At 54.8% G+C, this 21,609-nt stretch overlaps 7 protein-coding genes across 9 annotated transcripts; 5 read left to right on the top strand and 2 right to left on the bottom strand.

Moving 5' to 3' along the window:
* Positions 1-11: 11 nt before the first annotated feature.
* On the top strand, positions 12-3,690 carry cep43 (centrosomal protein 43). The gene is made up of 13 exons (XM_061270933.1): positions 12-217; positions 622-675; positions 764-818; positions 885-973; positions 1,048-1,188; positions 1,274-1,309; positions 1,388-1,524; positions 1,589-1,680; positions 1,757-1,822; positions 1,904-1,943; positions 2,014-2,101; positions 2,170-2,293; positions 3,209-3,690. Exons 1-12 carry the CDS (start codon positions 134-136, stop codon positions 2,245-2,247), a joined length of 960 nt encoding a protein of 319 aa, XP_061126917.1. The 5' UTR covers positions 12-133; the 3' UTR covers positions 2,248-2,293; positions 3,209-3,690.
* A 6-nt stretch (positions 3,691-3,696) lies between these two features.
* On the top strand, positions 3,697-5,972 carry mthfd1a (methylenetetrahydrofolate dehydrogenase (NADP+ dependent) 1a, methenyltetrahydrofolate cyclohydrolase, formyltetrahydrofolate synthetase). Its single transcript, XM_061270932.1, has 11 exons — positions 3,697-3,826; positions 4,096-4,189; positions 4,262-4,340; positions 4,417-4,476; positions 4,651-4,704; positions 4,776-4,912; positions 5,068-5,168; positions 5,260-5,396; positions 5,463-5,574; positions 5,675-5,802; positions 5,869-5,972. The coding sequence occupies exons 1-11, from the start codon at positions 3,793-3,795 to the stop codon at positions 5,914-5,916; spliced, it is 984 nt and encodes a 327-aa protein (XP_061126916.1). The 5' UTR covers positions 3,697-3,792; the 3' UTR covers positions 5,917-5,972.
* zbtb25 (zinc finger and BTB domain containing 25) lies at positions 5,968-7,747 on the bottom strand. The gene is made up of 3 exons (XM_061270920.1): positions 7,689-7,747; positions 7,329-7,550; positions 5,968-7,130 (listed from the first exon to the last, which is right to left on the bottom strand). Exons 2-3 carry the CDS (start codon positions 7,541-7,543, stop codon positions 6,077-6,079), a joined length of 1,269 nt encoding a protein of 422 aa, XP_061126904.1. The 5' UTR covers positions 7,544-7,550; positions 7,689-7,747; the 3' UTR covers positions 5,968-6,076.
* On the top strand, positions 7,017-11,306 carry zbtb1 (zinc finger and BTB domain containing 1). Of its 3 annotated transcripts, none has more exons than XM_061270915.1 (3): positions 7,017-7,157; positions 8,960-9,481; positions 9,551-11,306. In XM_061270915.1, the coding sequence occupies exons 2-3, from the start codon at positions 8,964-8,966 to the stop codon at positions 10,875-10,877; spliced, it is 1,845 nt and encodes a 614-aa protein (XP_061126899.1). In that variant the 5' UTR covers positions 7,017-7,157; positions 8,960-8,963; the 3' UTR covers positions 10,878-11,306. The 3 variants fall into 3 exon arrangements, with proteins under 3 accessions (XP_061126899.1, XP_061126898.1, XP_061126897.1); XM_061270914.1 differs by lacking the exon at positions 7,017-7,157 and adding an exon at positions 7,875-8,318 and having other exon boundaries at positions 8,926-9,481; XM_061270913.1 differs by lacking the exon at positions 7,017-7,157 and adding an exon at positions 7,881-8,318.
* Positions 11,307-12,874: 1,568 nt separating this feature from the next.
* On the top strand, positions 12,875-13,672 carry LOC133146863 (complement C1q tumor necrosis factor-related protein 3-like). Its single transcript, XM_061270942.1, has 3 exons — positions 12,875-12,982; positions 13,090-13,236; positions 13,323-13,672. The coding sequence occupies exons 1-3, from the start codon at positions 12,919-12,921 to the stop codon at positions 13,595-13,597; spliced, it is 486 nt and encodes a 161-aa protein (XP_061126926.1). The 5' UTR covers positions 12,875-12,918; the 3' UTR covers positions 13,598-13,672.
* A 590-nt stretch (positions 13,673-14,262) lies between these two features.
* LOC133146861 (complement C1q tumor necrosis factor-related protein 3-like) lies at positions 14,263-15,123 on the top strand. Its single transcript, XM_061270940.1, has 3 exons — positions 14,263-14,491; positions 14,578-14,715; positions 14,800-15,123. Exons 1-3 carry the CDS (start codon positions 14,323-14,325, stop codon positions 15,069-15,071), a joined length of 579 nt encoding a protein of 192 aa, XP_061126924.1. The 5' UTR covers positions 14,263-14,322; the 3' UTR covers positions 15,072-15,123.
* Positions 15,124-15,191: 68 nt separating this feature from the next.
* Positions 15,192-21,578, bottom strand: LOC133146833 (myosin-6-like). The gene is made up of 2 exons (XM_061270896.1): positions 15,452-21,578; positions 15,192-15,384 (listed from the first exon to the last, which is right to left on the bottom strand). The coding sequence occupies exon 1, from the start codon at positions 21,258-21,260 to the stop codon at positions 15,459-15,461; it is 5,802 nt and encodes a 1,933-aa protein (XP_061126880.1). The 5' UTR covers positions 21,261-21,578; the 3' UTR covers positions 15,192-15,384; positions 15,452-15,458.
* Positions 21,579-21,609: the final 31 nt, after the last annotated feature.

Here is a 21,609-nt window from a genome sequence, read left to right as displayed (position 1 = left end):
AAAAAGGTGGAGCCATTTGGAAACATCCGGGTGCCTTCTCGGGCCGTGACTGATGACGTCTCGGGAGCGCACAAGGACGTAAACAGTGGCTAAGTTGCTAACAGCTAACAGCTGGCCTGGATGAGAGCACAAGATGTCTGCCACAGATGATGATATCGAATTGAGGGATTTACTTATCCAAAATTTGGAGAACAACGGAGTTCTAAACAAGCTCAAGGTCAGCTAACGTTCCTTCTCTGCTCACGTCTTACTCGCCTTCACGCCGGTTGCTAGCACGCTAGGCTAACGTGGAAAACAGCCAAGTAGTGGCAACTTCACTCATTCAAGCACACTTTTGTTTGTATTTCATTCAATTACATGACAAAGTAAGGATCTTAGATACCCTAAATACGGTATAATTAGTAAAAACATATTAAGAGCTGGGAATCCATGAATTGTTCAAATGCATTGTAAGGAATAAATTCAAGGCAGAAAATGGACATGTGTAGTTGATACAGTTTACGTAATTAAAGCAACAGAAAATGTAAGATCTCACTCTAGAGGTGTGCCCAAAAAATGAAGATCACATGAAGACTGCATTCCGAAGATGTCTGAATGAGTTTGTTGTTTGTGTTGCTGCAGGCGGAGATGAGGGCTGCCGTGTTTCTGGCTTTGGAGGAGCAGGACCGACTGGAGGTGGTAGCTGACATCCACGAGGCTGCTTAAGCGGCCATATTGTGTCATCCTCGCCTTTCTTCACGCTTTGCTTCTCTTATGTCCTCAGAACAAGACGCCACTAGTCAATGAGAACCTGAAGAAATGTCTCGGCACTAAAGAAGGTCTGTCTCACATCTGGTCTCAGGACTCCGCAATAAGGGTCCTGATTCCGCTGCATTTTTCTGCAGGTCGTCTGGTGGCCAGTCTCGTTGTGGACTTCATGCGGGTTTTTCACCTGGACTTCAGCCTGTCTGTGTTCCAGCCAGAGATAAACACGGTACGATGGCGTCACTTCACTGCTTTGATGTCGCTTTTGCGTGAATCCGCTAACCTTCTTGTCTTTGTCATTAGCATCCAAGCGGCCTGGAAAATCGCCAGCTGCTTTGCGATGAGCTGGGCATTTCGGAGGCGGAGCTTAACGCTAACTCGCCCGTGCTGCTGGAGCTCGTTCGACGCAGACAACGCAAGTCCGAGTCCATCATGGCCGCTGAGGTCTATTTAGCACGTTAGCACACAAACAGTCGAGCATCTTCTCTTTTGTCTCTCGGCGTCGAACGAATGCACTTTGCTCTTTCAGGTGGTGTCGGAGGAGAAGAGCGTCGCTGTCAACAAGGTTCCCGCCCTTCACATCACACCATCGTGTCCAATCGAAAAGCTCAAACGTGGATTCTAACTGCATGCGTGCGTGTAGGACTCTGCGCCGGCCATCGAGGAGCGTCTTCCCGAGAAGGTGTCACCGCTGGAGCTGCTGGCAGATTTGGAACCGCAGGACGACGACGACTCCTTTTTTGACGACCCGCTGCCTCGGCCTCAAAAGACATACGGCTCGTAAGGACCGCACGATATGACATTTGGAGGTTTTGGAGGAATTGACGTGATGTTGATGTGGTAGCCACGTGGTGACTCGCGATAGCCAACAGAGTCCAGCGGCGCCGACATCGGGAGGAGGAGGAAGCGCGTCGGAAAAGAGCCACAGCGAGACAGGTGGGGGACGTGTTTTGGTTTCGCTCGTGACGTTTTGATTTTGTCTGCGTGTGTGTCGCAATTCTTCTCATGCCAGCGTCGAGAGGCAAAGCGTCGGCCAAGTTCCCCAGCGGAACGAAGCAGAGCGGCTCGCTCCATTTAGGTACGTTACAAATCAAGGCGACTATTACGTTGTTGTTGCCATCGTTCGGGCTAACGTTTGCTTGTGACGGCGTTTCCGCAGACGAAGACGACGACATCGACTACGACGACGACTTCAACAGGTACGCCGGACTTCCCCCGCCCTCCGTCAACAATGGCGTCTTTGTTGCTAACCCTGCGCCATCCTTCCAGCCACCGCTCCGACTTGTACAAGAGCGAGCTGAGCAGCAGCCGCGAGATCGAGGAAATCTCCATCGAGGGGCCCGACCACAGCGACAAGGTCCGTGCCGCAGAAAGTCACTCCGTGTGTGTCGCACTGCGTCTACAAATGCGTACACGTGTGTCCAGCTGGAGGACACGGTGGACGTGAGCGTCTCCCAGCCCAGCGTTAGCGTGGGTGTGGACTACATGGAGGAAGTGTCCTGACGTTGGCGCCCTACGCCAATTCCCGTTCTTTCCACGTGCACTTTGAGTGAGACAACTTTTTTTTTTTTTCCTCTTTCGTCACATCACTTTACACAAGCGATGGTTGTCCTTCACTGCGGAAAGGGCGGAGCCTAAAACGATTGTGAAACTACTTTCTATGTCATCGAAATAAAAGGCCCACGGACGAGTGCTGAAAACAAACTTTTATTTTGGAACGAGGAAAACATCTCGGTAAGATACAGTACAGTGCGTCAGATAAACACAAAAATAAAAGTTGACTTAGATTGCATAAAAACATTTGAAACATTTGTTAAATAAGTGAGCATGAAAGTTTCTAGCGCTAAAGGTGAATACCTTTGATTTGCCCAAATAAATATTTCCGATTGGAAAAATTCCACGTCATGTCATTTTTATCCTCTCAAATCTTACGACACTCACCAAAACCCAAAGTTACAAATCCAAATCTCGGGACGAAAAGACGAAGGCCCGTCCGGCGCTCCTCGCACGTCGACAAGCTCCCATCCGGCTCAAGTGGTCCTAAACATTTCACAAAAGTGCCTGACCACTGTTGAAGTGTCAAGAACCACTGGAGCCAGGCGGACGACAGGCGGGACCCGAGGAGTGAGGCGACCTCTCCTCTGGCGTCTAGCCTCTCCTTTTATACGGCCGCCAGGAAGCGAGCCGGTGCGACCGGTCGCGCCGGACGGTCGGGCGGCGCAACTGCTCCCGACCGGACCGTCCTGCTCAACTTGTTACGGGTGGCTTCTTCACTTCCACTTGACATCCTTTTGCAAAAAGTTAAGGCTCCAAATTGGGGTCAATTGGGGTCTGTCTCTGCCTTGACATTGGCTGGCGACCAGTCCCTTTGCATTCATTGCCGTTCCCTCACGAAAGGTCACTTTTGGCTGTTTGACCTCATGCCTCAACATAACATCTCTTCCTTTTTATCTTTTGGTTGAAGGGACTTCCCGTCGGAGGCAGACGACAAGTGACAGGAAGTGCCTTGCCCGCATTGCTTATCAGGGATAACCATGGCGGCTGCCTTTCGACACGCTACCCGGCCCTCGTGCGTGCCTACGTGTATGTCACGGCGACTCGCTCGGAGTTTGAAGAATGTCGCCTGACCCCATTCTAGCGTGGGGTGTGTACAGGTAGGCCAAAGGTCAATGTGCTGTCAAGTGGTGGAGGGGCGGGACTTCCCACGGGGCTCTTATCCAATCAGAGAAGGACCATGTGGTCAGGATTGTTTTCCCTTCTTTTTTTGTTCCTCTCTTTAACTAAAATAATTGTTTATTTCGTCATAATTTTCAAGTGAAATCAAAATGAAATGTAAATGTGTATCATGTTTGTCTACGTGTGGATATAAAGTCTGTAAATAAGGGTTGATTTGAAGTTGTGACATCATGTTTACAACACAGAAAATAAACGCTGCATTTATTCCTACTTTCACATCTTTTTAATTTGCCGCCAGTAAGCGAAATGCTTCTCGGTTGCCAATTTTTTTTTTGACTTGCTGACCTTTTGTACAAAAACACACACTGGTCAATGATTACACAGTGGAGTTGCGGTGGTCTCTCAGGTAAGACGCCACGTTGCCTTTGCTGTCTTCGCTTGCGTTTGCAATCTATAATTGTTAGCCGACAATTGGAATTGATTATGTAGAAATGGATTGCTTGCGTGCAATTGGTTCGTTGACCTGCGACTTGAGGCAATGCTTCTCAAGAGACCGTGCACTTATTGGTTGCTACCAATAGGGGCGCTGTTGACTCGCGCTAAAAGAAACATTGGCATAATGACACTGGACAGATAGCGATGATAAAGTGCAATTATGGTGTCTTCCTCCTTCAGTCATGTTGCCTCTGTTGCGCCACCTGACTTTGTCATGTTGCTATGGAGGCCGACGCTCCATAGCAACCATCATCTCTGGAAACCAAACGGCCAAGTAGGTGTCAACTCGGCATGTCTGGTGATGTTGATCTCAGTTGGTTTCAGCCCGTGTGCAACATGTCCTCAGGCTGGTGAGGGAGCGTCTGAAGAAGGAGGTGGACAAGATGAAGACGTCCAAGGTCATCCCGAGTCTACTGGTTTTACAGGTCACTCTCAAGGCCCGCCTCCGTTATGTGATGTCATCACGTGACCTCACCGTGTGGTGTCTCTGCTTGCCTTCAGGTGGGAAACAGAGAAGATTCCAACTTGTACATCAGCAGCAAGATGAAAGCTGCAGCTGAGGTGAATTTAAGGCACACCACCTGACAATGCAAGAGCAGTTTACTGGCGCCATCTAGTGGCAGGGGTTTGAACTGAAGACACAAAATATATTCTGCAGTCTTGTCAGTGCTGATTGGACAGTTTGTGTGAGTAAAGGTTGCTTCAAGTTCCCACAGATTTTTTTTTCCTCTTCAGGTGGGCATTGAAGCAGCGCACGTGAGGTTGCCCAACACGGCGACACAGGACGAGGTGGGTCTATAATCGGAAAGGCTCGACTACTGTGCACCCGAGTGGATTCGCTGAGGTCACATTGCCCACAGGTGCTGCGGACCATCGCGTCCGTCAACGAGGACGCGTCCGTGCACGGCCTCATCGTGCAGCTTCCCCTGGATTCCGTCAACCGCATGGACGTGGAGCTGGTCACCAACGCCGTATCGCCGCTCAAAGACGTGGACGGGTCAGAATTGATAGAATGTATTATTTATCACCATGCACTGGCGGCGCTAGAGGAGGGGCTGCAGGGGGCACTGCCCCCATCTCAAATATGCTCCCCCAAGAGAGAAAATTCTAGCACCGCCAGTGTGACCATCATCGTGTGATGTGTGTGTGTAGTTTGAGTTGCATCAACGCAGGCAAGCTATCTCGCGGGGACCTGAACAACTGCTACATTCCGTGCACCCCCAACGGTTGCATGGAACTCATCAGACAGACAGGTCTCACACATTTTGAGGAATTGGCTGAGGAATCCTTATCAATATGTGATGTCTGTGGGTATTTTTTTATTCCCCCCCCCCCCCCCCCCAGGTGTAAGCGTGGCTGGCAAACACGCCGTGGTGATCGGTCGCAGCAAGATTGTGGGCGCGCCCATGCACGACCTGCTCTTGTGGAACCACGCCACTGTCACCACCTGTCACTCAAAGACGCATGACATTGCCAAACACGTGAGCAACGCCGCGTGATGATGTCATCACCAAGAAGCTGGGGGACAATGTGCTTGCCGTCTTCAGGTGGGCAGGGCGGACATCGTGGTGGTGGGGGCGGGGCGAGCGGAGATGGTGCAAGGCGATTGGCTGAAGGAGGGCTGCGTGCTCATCGACTGCGGGATCAATCACGTGGCGGGTGAGCGCGATCGTTTCGTTCCTGTTCAAATAAACGTAAGGAACATGAATGAGCGGGCCCATTTATGGAAATGGTGTCTTTTCTCGGGCGGCGACGGCAGACGCCGGCAAGCCGAGCGGCAAGCGTGTGGTGGGCGACGTGCATTTCGCCTCAGCCTATCAAAGAGCTGGATTCATCACGCCGGTTCCGGGAGGGGTGGGGCCCATGACGGTGGCCATGTTGATGCAGGTAGGACTGCAAGCGCTAGCTGGCGTACCCCGCAAACGCTAATGGCGTTTTTCTTTTTTGCCGTAGAACACGGTGCTCAGCGCTCAGCGTGTCCTCGCCAGCGTTGCTGTTTAACGCTCGTTACGCTCTCAATAGTCCTCGTGTTTCAAAATAAAGAATCGCAAAGCGTGTTTGAGCAGAGCTTTTACTTTTAAAAACCACAGAGAGGACAAAACGAGAAGTGTCTATCGACAAAAGTCACGGCGGGACGTCCGGTCACATGACCAGGCGGGCGTCACTCGCAACGCCCGCCGTCGCCGCTCTCCTGCGAGATTTCCGAGTCGAGCGAGTAGGCGGAGCTTCCGTTGTCCTGAGCGTCCCTGCCCACTTCCAGGAGGGTGTCGTTGGCTGAAGCCCCGCCCCCGTCAGGACAGAAGTGGGCGGAGCTGTGGAAGAGCTGACTATGGCGATGCAGTCTGGGTGGCTTAGCCGTGTGCGCGTACATGTGCTCCTGAAGCTGACTCTTGTGTGAGAAACGCACGCCGCACACGGCGCACGCCATCTTGCGCTTGCGCGAGTGGGTGGCGGGGGCGGCGTTTAGTCCCGCCCCCTCACGGCTCCGGCGGAGCTCCGCCGCCAACTGCGCGGCGAGCGCCTGACTCTGGCGCAGCGCCTCCTCCAGGCGACCAGCGTCAACGCCGTCGTCATCCGGGCCGCCACTGCCGCCCCCGCTTTCGTACGTCAGCCCCTCCGTGAAGAGGGCGGGGTGAAGGGCGTGGCTGAACAGGTGCTGGCGCAGCCGCTCGGGCGACGGGCAGCGATGGCCGCAGCGGGGACACGCCAGCGCCGGCGGCAGGCGATCTTTGGACGCTGCGCCGTCCCGAGGCGGCGACCCCGGCCCCGCTCCGTCCTCATCCGGACGCTCCTGCTTGACGGTGGCCGAGACGTGGAAGTCGTCCTGCGGCGAAGAGCCGTGGCCATCCGATCGCTCTCCTTCCGATCCCACGGCGAGCGACGGATGCGAGTGGGCGCGGGCTCCCCGCCCCCCCGGCTGGACGGCGGGTGCGGGGGCCTCCTTGCCGGCCAGCTGGGAAGAGATCTGAATGCCGTACAGGTTGGACATGCGCACGGCATCGGCGGCAGAGCCGGTGGCGGCGTCGGCGCTGGCGCCGCCGGCAGGCCCGTCGCCAGCCTTGCGACACAGCTGGTGGGCGTGGAGGAATTTGATGCCTTCCTCCAGACGGGCGGGCTCCACGGCCTGCTTGGGGCACGCCCCGGTGTACATCACGTGCAGCAGGTAGCTAAACACATCAGGCTGGATGTCGGTGGGCTGGATCTTGATGCACTCGCTGACATGCACACGTCAAAAAAAAAAGGTCGGTCATCAACTGTCATGCAAAAGCTAACACCATCCAATGCTGTTTCTGAAAAATTGGGAAAAGCTTTCAGAAAGGGGCGTGGCGACGATACGAATTCAACTCGTATCTCAAGACACTACTGTAGTGACTGGGGGAGGCTGCAGGTGCGCGTGCGTGCGTGTGACCGACCTGGTCTGGTGGATGAAGATCATCTTGAAATAGTTTGAGAAGGCAGCGAGGACGGCGCGGTGAGCTTTGAAATAGACATTGCCGATGGCGACCGTGCAGTCGCACAAGAAACCGAACTCGCGCTGCACGTTGAGCTGCTGCAGCAGCAGCAGACTGTGAGCGGACGTCGCCGACGCACACGCCGCCGCACACGCAGACGCCGACGTCGCCTCCATCGCGGACCTGCGAGCATACATTTGCATACCGCACACACCTTTTGTCAGGAAAACACCGAGTCGCGCGCGCGCACCTTGGCTACGCGCATTGACCCGAGGGCTGCGTCAATACGCTCATTAAGGGATCGATTAATTGACGCCTTACCGCCGAAAGGATCCGAGCGAGCGAGCGAGGATGGCGATGAAGGTGAAGATGATTGTTTGTGCGCCAAGCCGCGTTAAGTCTCGCGAGAGGACGAGAACCGTCACGTGAGCGACCCCCCCCCCCCTCAAAACAGCACCTTGTACTGCAATTGTGAATTACACAGAAAAAAAAAAGCCTTCGTTGGAACGTGCATTTCGCTTGGAAGACATGACGTCAGCGTTGTTAGTGGACACATGAAGTATTGATTTGGATTCAATAAATATACGATAAACAAATGCCAATATACAAAAGCAATGAGCTTTATATCGCTGATTAGCTTTCCAGTTTATTGACTGAGCGCGTTGCCAAAAGCTCGCTCTTGCAACTTTATTTTGAAGGAGCCCCCTGCAACCGAAAGTCTTTTATTTTGTTCCTCGTGATCTACAGGCGGTTTGTGCGGAAGTTGCATCCAGCACTAGTTGAAGAACAAGAAGGAGGAGGACGAAACGCTTCTCCTTTTTCTTTCTTCCCTTCTTCTTCTTCTGCCCCGACTCGCAACTTTACTCCGCAGAGGAAGGCTCGATTTACCGCGGAGCCTCCGCCCATCTTCAGCCGACCTTAGAGCTTCTCTGTCGGCCTCGGCGACTTGCGGTGAGTCGGTGTTGCGCTGCCTGCAGGAGCTGGGGCGGAGGGGGTTGTTTTGCGTGCTCGTTGCGGGGGTGGCAGTCAGAGCGGTTTGCGGGAGACCTTGCCGTTTGCGTCCCAAGCAAACGCGCCGCCATACTCTTCTATTTTCCTGTTTGCCTTCCAAAGTCAAACGTATTTAGGCCGGTTCAAGTGACTTCGTCTGTCTCCTCACAGCCGCTAGGTGGCGCCACAGAACCACTAGCCATTCTGCCGTTCTGGGTCATATGTTCAGGCTTTCCAAGCCGGATTTCTTCCAATCATTTTTAGTCATGTGCTTTTAGTTTGAAGGCGTAGTCGCCAAGACTTCCGGTGTTGTAGATGCTTAGCAGCTTGTTAGTTTGTAGCTTCATTATCCGGGCCGCGAGGGGGCGCGCTGCTCTCCTTCCTTTCATTCCCCCCCCATCAAATCGCCCCAACCGGAACAGGAGCTGGAAATTATGAAGTTTTATCAAGATAAAAGTCCGAATTGATGACGTCATCTCAAGTGTTCATTTTATTGTTATTACGTCATCCCAAGTGTTTATTTCTTTGACTCCTCCTCTCAGAAAGAGTTAGGTTCCAATGTTTACAGGTCACATCAACGATGTGTGTGTGGCGTCCCGCAGGGCGATGGCTCGGCCGAGCCACAGCGATCACGTCCTCCAGCAGCTGAACAACCAGCGCGAGTGGGGCTTTCTATGCGACTGCCTCATCGCCATCGGCGACATCTACTTCCGGGCGCACAAGGCCGTGCTGGCGGCCTGCAGCTCCTATTTCCGTATGATGTTCATCCGCGACCAGCAGGGGGCGGCGCGCCTGGACCTCAGTAACATGCAGATCAGTGCCGAGTGCTTCGACCTGATCCTGCAGCTCATGTACCTGGGACGCATCGCCGCAGGCTCCTTTGACTTCGACGACCTCAAAGCGTCCATGGTCTACCTGCAGATGTACTACATTCCCGACTCGCCGGACGACCTGCGCGACATGGGCGGCGCCGCCTCCAACCTGACGCCGTCCTCGTCCGAGTGCTCGACGGCGGCCGCTGCCGGCGGAAAGATGTTGTTCGGGGTTCGCATGTACGAACGGCAGAGGCCGGCCGCTGCTCGAGATTCTGCCGACGACACCAAAAACGTCAGCGGCTCTGCCAGGTAGCCGCGTTGGACTCCTTTTCATTTGGAATTCCTTCATGAACTTTTTGCTTTTGCCAACTTTAACAGCCTCGGCAGGTACTTGGGGGTGCCGCCCGCAACCGAGGAAGCGCCGAGGGCCGCCGTCCTCCCGAGCGCGGACGCGGGACATGCGTCGGAGCAACCGTGCGACCTGAGGAAGCGGAGCGGAGGAAGGAGCTCGGCCTTGAGGGAACGCCCTCGCTTCGGCCGCACCTTCACCTGCGACGACTGCGGCTTCGTCTTCAGCTGCGAGAAGCTGCTGATCGAGCACATCCTCACCTGCACCAACCGCAAGACCTTTGCGCCCGCCCGCAGCCCGGACGGCGACGACGACTCCCCCAAGGCCGAGAGCTCCGCTTCGGACAGCGCCGAAGAGCGTCGGGTGCTCGGCGACCTGCGGTCGGTCGCGGCGGGGCCGAGCGGTGGGGCCGGATCCGCCCACCGGGTTTCCATCAAGACGGAACCCGGGGAAGACCCGCCCCCCGAGGACCGGGAGGCGGGCGGCGCGGGGGACGGCGAAGCGGCGCCCGGCGTCTCCGGCGTGGAGAAAGCGAGCGAGCGGTGCTCCAGCGCCATGTCGGGAAGCGACTCGTCGGCCGCGTCGCCTGACTTTTTGGCGGTGAAAGAGGAGAGCACGGACGGCGCCCCCTGCGAGCTGTGCGGGGCGCCGCTGAACGAGGACGACAGGTCGGCGCACTACCTGTCCAGCCACCTGGGCCACATCTGCGCCTGCGGACGCTGCGGCCAAGTCCTGATCAAAGGCCGGCAACTCCAGGAGCACGCCGAGCGATGCGGCGAGTCGGACGAGGCGGACGAGCCCACCGGCGCCGACCTGGCCTGCCCTCACTGCGGCTTGCCCTTCCAGAGCGAGAGCCTGGCGCTGGAGCACGCCCTCTCCTGCCCCCACGAGGCCGAGCCCTTTCGGCCGGGCGGCGGCGGCGGCGGCCCCGACCACCGGCGCAAGCACTTCTGCGCCATCTGCGGCAAAGGCTTCTTCCAGCGCTGCCACCTGCGCGAGCACTACACGGTGCACACCAAGGAGAAGCAGTTCACCTGCCAGACGTGCGGCAAGCGCTTCCTGCGCGAGCGCCAGCTGCGCCTGCACACGGACATGCACCGGGGCGTGGCGCGCTACGTCTGCCCCGTGTGCGAGCAGGGCACCTTCCTCAAGCACGACCACGTGCGCCACATGATCTCGCACCTAGCGGCCGGCGAGACCATCTGCCAGGTGTGCTTCCAGATCTTCCCGGGCGGCGAGCAGCTGGAGGAGCACATGGACGTGCACCTCTACGTGTGCGGCGTGTGCGGCGACAAGTTCCGCCTCCGCAAGGACATGCGCACGCACTACAACCTCCAGCACACCAAGAGGCTGTAGACCGAGCGACCCGCTTGTTGGCGGACCCTGAAAAAAGCGCCAGGAGCAAAACGCTCATTTAGCTTAGCGTCGGCTTGCCAAGCCCGCTTCAGGCATGTGGGAATGTGCGCACGCAGACACGCACGCACACGTCTTCCCCAGTGGAAAAATTCTGGCTCCGCTGGCCCAGCCCTAAAATCCCGTTGTTTTTTTCCCCTCCTGCACTTTGAACCCTGCCCTCATCTTTCGGGGGCGCGGTCGAGACGTCGGACAAAACGGGATTCCTGGTGGACTTGAAAGTGGCGATTCTTCGTGAAAACTCGTCAAGCGGACAGACTCGAGTCGTGTTGTGCTTCCGGACCCGAACGGGACCCTGAGGGTCTCCGTCGAGGGTCTTTGCGTTCTCTCTCAGCTACACACTTTGAATAAACAACTGCACACCTTCCACAAGTCTGATTTCTTCACCAAACTTTATCGACTTTGAAGATGACTCATGCTCATGTAACGCTGACGAGGATTTGAACAAATTAGAATTTTCCTATCTCGTGTTTGCAACCAAAGTTCAGAATCGAACCAAAAGCTCATCCAGCTTGCGGTGCCTGCCTCCACCTGTCAGTGGATCACCAGCTTCCTGACCAACAGGAGACAGCGTGTGAGGCTGGGGGGCACCACATCTGACACCCGGACCACCAACACTGGAGCCCCTCAGGGGTGCGTCCTCTCCCCACTGCTCTTCTCCCTCTACACCAATGATTTCTCCTCAGGTGACTCTCGTGTGAAGCTCCTGAAGTATGCAGACGACACCACTCTCATCGGACTGATCCAGGACGGTGATGAGACTGCGTACAGACAGGAGGTGGAGCGGCTGGTCCACTGGTGCAGTCAAAACCATCTGGAGCTGAACCCGCTCAAGACCGTGGAGATGACAGTGGATTTCAGGCGAGACCCTTCACCACTTTTACCCCTCACTATCCGCAGTAATACTATTCTTTCCACAGACACCTTCAAGTTCCTGGGAACCACAATCTCTCGGGACCTGAAATGGACCGGCCACATAGACTCTGTCCGGAAGAAGGCCCAGCAGAGGCTGTACTTCCTGAGACAGCTCAAGAAGTTCAACCTGCCGCGAGAGCTTCTGAAGACCTTCTACACTGCCATCATCCAGTCTGTCCTCTGCACCTCCATCACTGTCTGGTTTGGATCGGCCTCCAAACAAGACAAGCACAGACTACAACGGACAATCAGAACTGCAGAAAAGATCATTGGAATCAACCTCCCATCTATCCAAGACTTGTACCTGTCCAGGACCAGGAATCGGGCAAGGAACATCTCTACAGACCCTTCTCACCCGGGTTGCAGTCTGTTTGAACTACTCCCCTCCGGACGGCGTTATAGAGCTCGGTACGCCAAAACCAGCAGACACAGAGACAGCTTCTTCCCCCAGGCTGTTGCTCTGATGAACTCACACCACTCATAGAGTCTCAGAGACATTACTGTGCAATAACATCCTGCTCCTCACACCTTCTTGAATTTGTCTACACTGTTTTTGCATTATTCACATGTCCTGAATGTTGTTAGTCACCTAAATGTTGAACAGAGGGTGTGTTTCTACCGAAGTCAAATTCCTTGTTTGGCACGCTCAAACATGGCGAATAAAAAACTCTTGAATCTTGAATCTTGAATCTTGAAAAGTGAAAAACTTTGCCCGTTCCTAATTCCAAATGACGTGACTGGCACAGGGGCAGCAGGGTGAATTTCGGATGAACCCTAGTGAGGGTTCAATTTACCCGCACCATAACTGGACCCACGAGACAAAATGAATAAATATTGGTCAGATTTGAACAAATTAGAATTTTCCTATCTCGTGTTTGCAACCAAAGTTCGGAATCGAACCAAAAATGAGAGACTTTGCCCGTTCCTAATTCCAAATGATGTGACTGGCACTGGATGAACCCTAGTGAGGGCAAAATGAATAAATATTTGTCACATTGTGTAAATGCCAAAGGTCGTGTCTGCAGGGCTATAAGTGAGCCCAGTGATCCGGACGGCGGTTCATCCGAAGATGTCTTACCAGTTGGTGATTGCTGCGTTGCTGCTGTGCGGCCCGGCTGGGCTTTGGGCTCAAGGTGAGTTGGACCACTTTTCACATGTGGAAAGTCCTTTGAGCTTTTTTCTCCAAAACCTCGGCTCCAGTTTAAGATCACTAGTTGTCTGAGGGTGAGGTTTTTTTTAGATGCAGGTGGGCAACAGGTGGCATTCTCGGTGGCGCTGAAGAGCGACGACCAGGCGGCGGGTGACCACGGCCCTTTCAACACGGACACCACTCTGGTGTTCCACAGGGTGGTCACCAACGTGGGCAACGGCTATGATTCCAACACAGGTAGGACGACAAGACGACTCCCCAGTCGTTCTTGCGGTCGCTCACCACAGGAGGGCGCTAACAATGCGGTGGTCTTCCTTACGCAGGCATCTTCACCGCCCCGATTAAGGGTCTCTACTTCGTCACTTTCACTGGCGCCTCCGGATCAGAGGGCGGCCTGAACGCAGCGGTGATGAAGGACGGCGTCAACATGTTCGCCATCTATGACAACCAGAACAAGTTCAGCAGCGCCACCAACAGCATGGCGCTGAAACTGAACGCAGGCGACAAGCTCTGGGTCACCCTGTGGGCCAACAAGAGGATCTTCGACCAGAGCCGCCTCAGCACCTTCAGTGGCTTCCTCATCAGTCCCCTCCCTTAACCTCGCCCGAGGTTTGCGTCTTCAAGACAAGCCCAAAAATGAAAATAAAATGAAATTGAAAAAAAATGACAATGATCAGGTTGTCTTCTTGTGTGTGTGTGTGTGTGGTGTTCATAAATATGTCTTGCTAAGTTGCCATTTAATAAGAAACAAAACACAAGCACCACTTGTTATTTTAAACTTTCTACGGACAATAATATGTACTTATAGGTCACCATTGGCACAATGTATCAAATCGAAATCATTCGGTTGGCTATTTTTCCAAACCGGAAGTACGACACCGCGTCATTATAACTCCTCCTCTGTTCTCAATTGCGGTCACGTGTCAAAACTCATTTAATGCTCCAAACAACAGACGAGTGCTTGAGCACTTTGCAGAAGGTACGTGGAAACATTTGATTATTTATTTCCATGCAGAAAAAAATATCAGAACAGACGCAAACTGGGCCGGGTGTTTAGTGTGGTTGAGCGCTCTTCGCGTTATGACGTCACACAGCGAATTAGCATTTGGCCAAAAGCTCGGGTTGGTGTCACGTGACTCCTTTAACGCTCATCTTTATGCCATATTATGTGCGTGTGCTAGTTGTGTGTACTAGTTGTGTTTGTGTGCAAATATTTGCACGCAAAGTCCACGTTTGTCCAGTTGAATAAACTTTGACGAGAGATCACGGGTTGACTTCAGTCAAAAAGTTGAAGCCGAGAGAGAAGCCTCCTCTGAGATCATCATGGCGTGTTCTTGCTTGACCACCGTGTTGCTAATTGTGTGCGCTGTCAGCGGCCTTCGGGCTCAGTTGTTCTTTGGCGACGAGCGTGTCGTATTTGAAAACGCCAACGGCCCCCTGCAGCAGCTGGCGGCGCGCGTGGACAAGCTGGAGAAGGATGCGGCCGAAGCAGGTCAGTTGATGAGGCACGTTCCCAAACGGGTCAGACGGGCCCTTCCTGGAGACCCTGAAGCTCATCCTTGTGCTGCGCGTGTACAGCCAAGGCGCCGGTGTCCTTTGCGGCGGCGCTGGTCACCACGTCGGACTGGACCCACATGGGCCCCTTCAATACGGACGTCACCCTGATTTTCAAGCGAGTCATCCACAACGTGGGGAACGCCTACGACGCCAACACAGGTAGGACGGCATCTCGTCTCGCTCCTAAAGAAGCCATTGTTACGATGCTAACAGTGATGCTAACACCGCCGTGACCTCCAACAGGGATCTTCACGGCCCCGGTCAAAGGGCTCTACTTCATCATGTTGAACGGCAACGTGGGCAACTCAGGGGACTTGAACGCGGCCGTGATAAAGAACGGCGTCAACATGTTCGCCATCTACGACACGCAGGGTACCTTCAGCAGCGCCACCAACGGGATGCCGCTGGTACTGGAGCAGGGAGACAAAGTCTGGGTCACCTTGTGGCCCAACAAGAGCATTTTTGATCAGAGCCGACTGACAACCTTCAGCGGCTTCCTTATCAAAAGCATGTGAACGCCGCGTCGGCTCGCAGAAACACACAAATAAAAAAAGATGCATCAAACAATTTTTTGGGGTTGTGTTGTCATGGCGATAGTTGCCAACTCTTATTTTGAAGAAAACAAGCTGGCAGGAAGCTGTGCAAACACATGCATTTATTTCAACTTGAGTGACTTTTATTGTGAAACAGCCAAGTGATATACTCTTGGGCGCCACCTGTTGGCTTGGAGTGCAATGACTGCTACTCCTAAGAGTCACGCCCGGTGTTGTTGTTGTTGTGGTTCTTCGTGGGTGGCGGGACTTGGTGCTGATCACCTAAAAAACAAGCCTGTCAAAAAAAAAACGTTTTTAGCGTGCTAGCTTTAGCATCCTGATTCGATGGCCAGTCTGCTTACTTGCGCGTCAGTCGTCCAGGTTCTTCTTGGCGCCCCCGTCTCTGGTCTTGACCCTCAGCTTGTTGACCTGAGCCTCGGCCACGTCGGCCCTCTCCTGCGCTTCTTCCAGCTCGTGTTGCAGCTTGCGCATTTTGGCCACGTTGCCGTTAGCCGCTTCCTCGGCCTCCTCGGCGGCCCGCTTGTAGGATTTGACTTTCACCTGCAGTTTGTCCACCAAGTCCTGGAGTCGAGCTACGTTCTTGCGGTCCTCCTCGGTCTGATAAGTGAGTTCTTTGATGCGGCGTTCGTACTTGCGGACGCCTTTGATGGACTCGGTTCCTCGGCGCTGCTCCGCTTCCAGCTCGTTCTCCAGGTCTTTGATGCGAAGCTCCATTTTCTGGAGTTGCTTCTTGCCACCTTTCATGGCAATCTGCTCGGCCTCGTCCAGGCGGTGCTGCAGGTCTTTGATGGTCTGTTCCATGTTCTTCTTCATGCGCTCCAGATGCGCGCTGGTGTCCTGCTCCTTCTTCAGCTCCTCAGCCATCATGGCCGCGTCCGTGATGGCTTTCTTTGCCTTCTCCTCGGCGTTGCGACTCTCTTGGACCAACTCCTCCATTTCGCTGTGCAGGTGCAGGAGGTCGGCCTCGTGCTTCTTCTTCTGGTTGATCAGGCTGGTGTTCTGAGAGTGCAGGAGCTGCATGCGCTCGGCGGAGTCGGTCAGCTCCTGCTCGGCCAGCTTGCGGCTTCTGTCCGTCTGCTCCAGCGCGGCCCTCACCTCTTCCAGCTCAGCCTGGATCAAATTGTTTCGACGTTCCAGGACGGCGATGTTCTCCTTCAGGTCGTCGTTCCCGTGCTGGACGTCATCCAGTTGCAACTGAGTGTCCTTCAGGAAGACCTGCAGGTTCTTGAGTTGCTTCTGGGCGTCGGCCGCTTGCCTGTTGGCTTGGCTCAGCTGGATCTCCATCTCGTTGAGGTCCCCCTCCATCTTCTTTTTCACTCTCAGGGCTTCGTTGCGGCTCCTGGTCTCGGACTCCAGAGAGGACTGGAGCGAATCCACCGTGCGTTGGTAGTTTCGCTTGGCCTGTTCCATCTCCTCGTCTTTCTCAGACACTTTCCGTTCCATGTCGGCCTTCGCTTGGTTGAACTCGAGTTGTGCTCGTAGGATTTTGCCCTCCTCGTGCTCCAGGGAACCTTCGGCTTCTTCTAGCGCAGACTGTAGCTCCGCCTTTTCTTGCTCTAGCTGTTTCCTCATCTTCTCAAGTTCACAAGCACTTCTGCCACCTTCCCCGAGCTGGTCGCTAAGGTCCGAGATCTCTTCCTGCAGGTTCTTGTTCTCTCTCTTGACGGTTTCCAGGTGGTCCAGGCACTCCTCGTAAGAATTCTTCAGTTTGAAGAGTTCGGTGCTGAGGCTCCGTGCCTCCTTCTGGGAGGCTTCCAGCTCACACTGGCTCTCCTCAAACTTTTGCTTCCACTCCGCCAGGACTTTATCAAAAGCTCGTTGTTTCTTGTCCAGGCTGGCGGAAGCCGCGTTGGACCTCTCCAGGTCCAGCATCAGGTCTTCGATCTCATTTTGGAGACGGTGCTTGGTCTTCTCCAGCGAGGAACATTTGGCATTTGCCGCTTCGATGGCCTCCTCGGCCTCCTGCAGTCTCTGGACCAGCTTCTTCTTAGCTTCCTCCAGCTCCTCGGTTCTCTGGATGGCGTCGGTTTCGTACTTGTTCCTCCACGCCGAGACCTCGCCGTTGGACTTGGAGAGGGCCCTCTGCAGCTCCGCCTTGGCTTCCTGCTCCTCTTCGAACTGCTCTCGGAGCAGATCGCAGTCGTGACGGGCCGACTGCACGGCGTGGGCCAGCGCGTTCTTGGCCTTGACTTCCTCTTCCAGTTGTCTGCGGAGGTCTTCCACTTGCTGGTTGTACGAGTTCTTTCCTCTGGTGAGCTGCGAGATCAGGCAGTCCTTCTCCTCCATCTGCCGACCAAACTCGCCGTTCTCGGCCAGCAGCTTGGCCCTCTGGGTGCTCAACTCGTTGACTGAGCGTTGGGCCTCCTCGTACTTGCTCTTGTACTCGCTCATGGTGTCCTCGGTGCTTCGGCAGATCTTCTCCACGTTGGATTTGTTCTTGGCCATGCTCTCCATGCTGGAAGCCACGTCGTCCAGCTCGAGCTTCAACTCGCTTTTCTCCTTCTCCAGCTTCTGCTTGACTCGCTGGAGGTTGTCGATCTGCTCGCCCAGTTGGGCCACGCTGTCGGCGTGCTTCTTCCTCAGCGCGGCGGCGGTGGCCTCGTGCTGGAGGGTGGACTCCTCCAGCTCCCGACGCAGCTTCTGGAACTCGCCGTCCCTCCTCTTGTTGAGCTCCACCTGCGCCGACGAGGCTCCGCCCGCCTCCTCCAGACGTTCGCTGATGTCCTCCAGCTCTCGGGAAAGGTCGGAGCGTTGCTTCTCCACTTTGGCTCGTGCCGCACGCTCGGCGTCCAGCTCCTCCTCCAGTTCCTCGATCCTGGCCTGGTTTTCCTTCAGCTTCTTCTGGAGCTGAGCCGAGGCGACCCGCTCGTCGTCCAATTTGCCCGTGGTCTGAGCCGCCTCAAAGTCTTTCTTCTTCAGCTTCTCCTCCAGTTGCTGCTTGTCGTTTTCTAAGTCCATCAAGCTCTCTTGAGTCAGCTTGACGTCTCCCTCCAACTTCCTCTTGGAGCGCTCCAGCTCCATGCGCAACTTCTTCTCCTGTTCCAAGGAGCCTTCCAGGTCATCTACCTGCTGCTCCAGCTTGACTTTGCATTTGTTGAGGCTGTTGGCTTTGTCCTCCTCACTCTGGAGATCATCCAGTACTTGCTGGTGAGCCTCCTGCAGCGCTTTCTTCTCTTTGGTCAGCTTGAGGATGTTCTCATCCTGCGAGGCCATCTCCTCGCTCAGGTTTCTGACTTTGTTCTCTGTGGCGTGTTTCTCCTTCTCAACTTTGGCCAAAGTCAGCTCAAGGTTGTCTATATCTTTCTTCAGTTCGGAGCACTCGTCCTCCAACTTGCGTTTCTTGGCCGTGAGGTCGGCGTTCAGTTCCTCTTCGTCCTCCAGCCTCTCGTTGATCTCCTTGAGCTTGGCCTCCAGTTGAATCTTGCTCTTGATGAGCTGCTCGCACCGTTCCTCGGCGTCAGTGAGCGTGTCTTGCTCTGACTGAATTTGCAGAGTCAAATCGTTCTTCTCTTGAAGGAGACTCACTATCTTCTCCTCCAGCTCCTTCCGACGCACTTCGGATTTCTCCAGGGCTTCCTTCAGCTTGTTGAACTCGTCCTTCATGTTGGCCATCTCCTTCTCGGACTCTGCGCTCTTCAGCAGGGGCTTGATCTTGAAGAAGAGCTTCATCCAGGGCCAGTTCTTCACGCTCAGGAACGAGCGGAGATTCCACTGGATGACCATGAGGGCATCTCTGCGCTCCACCAGCTTGGCAAACTGGGCCCTCATGAGCAGAGCGCGAGCGTTGGCCTGGATTCTGGTGATGATCCGCGAGAGCTGCTCGTCTCGCATCTCCTCCAGCGTGCCGAGCAGGCCGGCTTTGAAGAACACCTTGGTGTGGCCAAATTTGTACTGCGTGTGGTCGATGTCCAGCGACGAGAGCAGCTTCTCGGCGCTCTTCTTGCAGTCCATGAACTGACCCTCGGGGATGGCGGAGGCGTTGAGGATCCTGTACCTCTGTTTGAAGTCTCCGTAGAGGACCCGGTTTGGAAAGCCCTTCCTGCAAATTCGAATACCTTCGAGAACGCCGTTGCAGCGCAGCTGGTGCATGACCAGACAGTTGTCCATGACTCCTGGAGTCTTGCGCTCGTTTGGAATCAAGCAGCGGACAAAGTGGGGATGGGTGGTCTTCAGGTTGGTCATCAGCTTGTTGAGGTTCTCTCGGTGGAGGGCCGAGACGGTCTGGAAGGACGAGCCCTTCTTCTTGACTCCTTTGCCGCTTTTGTCGCTGCCGTCGGTGCCCGAGTAACTGGAAAACAACAGGCTGAGAAGCTTGAGCGAGGACTTCTGGTAGAGACCCACCACGGTTTCGTTGAGAGGATCTTTGTTCTTCACCAGCCAGTTGGTGATGTTGTAGTCCACGGTGCCGGCGTAATGGACCAGGGCGAAATGAGCCTCGGCTTTTCCCTTGGCGGCTCGGGGCTTCTCGAACATTTTGTTCTTGCCCAGGTGGTTGTCGTAGAGCTTGGACTTGAAGGTCTGGTCGCTGGCTTTGGGGAACATGCATTCTTCTTCCAGAATGGACATGATCCCCAGCGGCTTCTCGATCAGATCGATACAAGCCTGCAGGTCCATGCCGAAGTCGATGAACTCCCAGTCGATGCCTTCCTTCTTGTACTCCTCCTGCTCCAGGACAAACATGTGATGGTTGAAAAACTGTTGCAGTTTCTCGTTGGTGAAGTTGATGCACAATTGCTCAAAGGTGTTGAAGTCAAAGATTTCAAAGCCGGCAATGTCCAGCACGCCGATGAAGTACTGCCGGTGCTGCTTGGTGTCCAGGGAATGATTGATCCTGACCACCATCCAATTGAACATCTTCTCATACACGGACTTGGCCAAGGCGCCGATGGAGTAGTAGACCTGGTCCACGCTCTGGCCTTTGGTCACGTACTCGTTGCCGACCTTGACTCTGGGGTGGCACAAGCCTTTGATGAGGTCGGCGGAGTTGAGGCCCATCAGGTAAGCCGACTTGTCGGCCGCCTCGGTCCCGTCGGGCTCGGCTTGCTCCTCCCGCTGCTTCTGCTTGAACTTCAGGTTCCCGTAGTGCATGATAGCGCCCGTCAGCTTGTAGACGCCCATCTTCTCCTCCGGGGTGAAACCCAGCACGTCGAAGGCGCTGTCGGTGGCCATCAGCTCCTCCGAGTCGTTGATGGAGGCCACCGTCACCTCTCCCTGCGAGATGTAGCTGTAGTCGTACGGGTTGTTGGTGATGAGCAGCAGGTCCAGCAAGTCCGGCTTCTGATTGGACAGGATCTGGTAGAAGATGTGGTAGTTCCTTTCAGCCTTGAGCTGATAGGTGACCCGGGACTTCTCCAGCAGGTACGTCTCGATATCCGCCGACGACAGCTTTCCGCTGTTCCCGAAATGGATCCGGATGAACTTGCCAAAGCGGGACGAGTTGTCGTTCCTCGAGGTTTTGGCGTTGCCGAAAGCTTCCAGAGCTGGATTCGCTTGGATGATCTGGTCCTCCAGCGTCCCCTTACTGGGGTCCTTTTTGCCCGCCCCGCCCACGGCGGCGATGCTGGCAAAGTACTGGATGACCCTCTTGGTGTTGACGGTCTTGCCCGCCCCGGATTCTCCCGTGATGAGGACCGACTGGTTCTCCCTGTCGGTCAGCATGTACTGGTAAGCGTTGTCGGAGATGGAGAAGATGTGAGGAGGAGCTTCGGTCCTCTTCTTCCCTCTGTAGGCCGCCACCACCTCGGCGTCGTAGACGGGAAGCCACTTGTAGGGGTTGACGGTGACGCAGAAGAGGCCCGAGTAGGTGTAGATCATCCAGGCGGTGTAGCGCTCCTTCAGATTGAACAACACGGCCGGCTCGTGGAGAAAAGTGAACATGGCCATGTCTTCGATCTTGTCGAATTTGGGTGGATTCTGCGGGTGCACGTCGGCTTCCTTCACGCTCACCGTGTTCCCGTCCTCCTTCTTCACCGTGACCGTGCCGCCGTCTTTGCTCTGGATTTGTCCCTTCATGTACTCCACCTTGTCGTCCACCACAAAACATTGTGTCTTGATGTCAAACGGTCTGGTCTGAGCTTCCAGACGCTCCTTCTCCGACTTCCTGAGGTACGGAGCCGCCTTCCCGAACTCGGCCATCAACGCGTCGGACATTTCGAATCGGAAGAAAGGGATTGTGACGCCGGGGACGAGAAGGACGAGCTTTTAAAGGCACCCGCGACACCAAACAAGGAGATGAGGCAGGAAAATACAGAAAAGGGGGATGCTAAATCTGTCTGAGGAGATGCGGTAAGGTCACAGCGGTGACCTTGAGTTGTCAGGAGGCCATATTAGGAAGAGCTCAAACGCCGCTTATCAAAGTCGCCATTCAGTCATCACGCTGCTTCTTTTAGAACCGGACAGCCAATGCACTTATTGTGATGGTAACAAAAAAAAGAAATAAAATGGAAGTGATTTTGTCGCAAAGATGAAAACTAGCTTGTATTGTTTACGTGTGTGTTGG

Source organism: Syngnathus typhle, linkage group LG22 (genome assembly GCF_033458585.1).
Source record: "Syngnathus typhle isolate RoL2023-S1 ecotype Sweden linkage group LG22, RoL_Styp_1.0, whole genome shotgun sequence".
In the NCBI taxonomy this organism is placed as follows: Eukaryota; Metazoa; Chordata; class Actinopteri; order Syngnathiformes; family Syngnathidae; genus Syngnathus; species Syngnathus typhle.
Note: the sequence above shows the minus strand (reverse complement) of the source record. Positions and strands in the feature narration are given on the sequence as shown.

Bases quoted from the DNA above. Each gene is read 5' to 3' on its own strand.
- cep43 (XM_061270933.1), top strand. From the start codon at position 134: ATGTCTGCCACAGATGATGATATCGAATTGAGGGATTTACTTATCCAA. The intron at 218-621 runs GTCAGCTAACGT...GTGTTGCTGCAG, and splicing joins GAGTTCTAAACAAGCTCAAG to GCGGAGATGAGGGCTGCCGT. The intron at 1,823-1,903 runs GTACGTTACAAA...GCGTTTCCGCAG, and splicing joins GAGCGGCTCGCTCCATTTAG to ACGAAGACGACGACATCGAC.
- mthfd1a (XM_061270932.1), top strand. From the start codon at position 3,793: ATGATTACACAGTGGAGTTGCGGTGGTCTCTCAG. The intron at 4,190-4,261 runs GTAGGTGTCAAC...ACATGTCCTCAG, and splicing joins TCTGGAAACCAAACGGCCAA to GCTGGTGAGGGAGCGTCTGA. The intron at 4,705-4,775 runs GTGGGTCTATAA...CATTGCCCACAG, and splicing joins ACACGGCGACACAGGACGAG to GTGCTGCGGACCATCGCGTC.
- zbtb25 (XM_061270920.1), bottom strand. From the start codon at position 7,543: ATGGAGGCGACGTCGGCGTCTGCGTGTGCGGCGGCGTGTGCGTCGGCG. The intron at 7,131-7,328 runs GTCGGTCACACG...TGTGCATGTCAG, and splicing joins ATCTTCATCCACCAGACCAG to CGAGTGCATCAAGATCCAGC.
- zbtb1 (XM_061270915.1), top strand. From the start codon at position 8,964: ATGGCTCGGCCGAGCCACAGCGATCACGTCCTCCAGCAGCTGAACAAC. The intron at 9,482-9,550 runs GTAGCCGCGTTG...CAACTTTAACAG, and splicing joins AACGTCAGCGGCTCTGCCAG to CCTCGGCAGGTACTTGGGGG.
- LOC133146863 (XM_061270942.1), top strand. From the start codon at position 12,919: ATGTCTTACCAGTTGGTGATTGCTGCGTTGCTGCTGTGCGGCCCGGCT. The intron at 12,983-13,089 runs GTGAGTTGGACC...GGTTTTTTTTAG, and splicing joins GGCTGGGCTTTGGGCTCAAG to ATGCAGGTGGGCAACAGGTG. The intron at 13,237-13,322 runs GTAGGACGACAA...TTCCTTACGCAG, and splicing joins CGGCTATGATTCCAACACAG to GCATCTTCACCGCCCCGATT.
- LOC133146861 (XM_061270940.1), top strand. From the start codon at position 14,323: ATGGCGTGTTCTTGCTTGACCACCGTGTTGCTAATTGTGTGCGCTGTC. The intron at 14,492-14,577 runs GTCAGTTGATGA...GCGCGTGTACAG, and splicing joins GAAGGATGCGGCCGAAGCAG to CCAAGGCGCCGGTGTCCTTT. The intron at 14,716-14,799 runs GTAGGACGGCAT...GACCTCCAACAG, and splicing joins CGCCTACGACGCCAACACAG to GGATCTTCACGGCCCCGGTC.
- LOC133146833 (XM_061270896.1), bottom strand. From the start codon at position 21,260: ATGTCCGACGCGTTGATGGCCGAGTTCGGGAAGGCGGCTCCGTACCTC.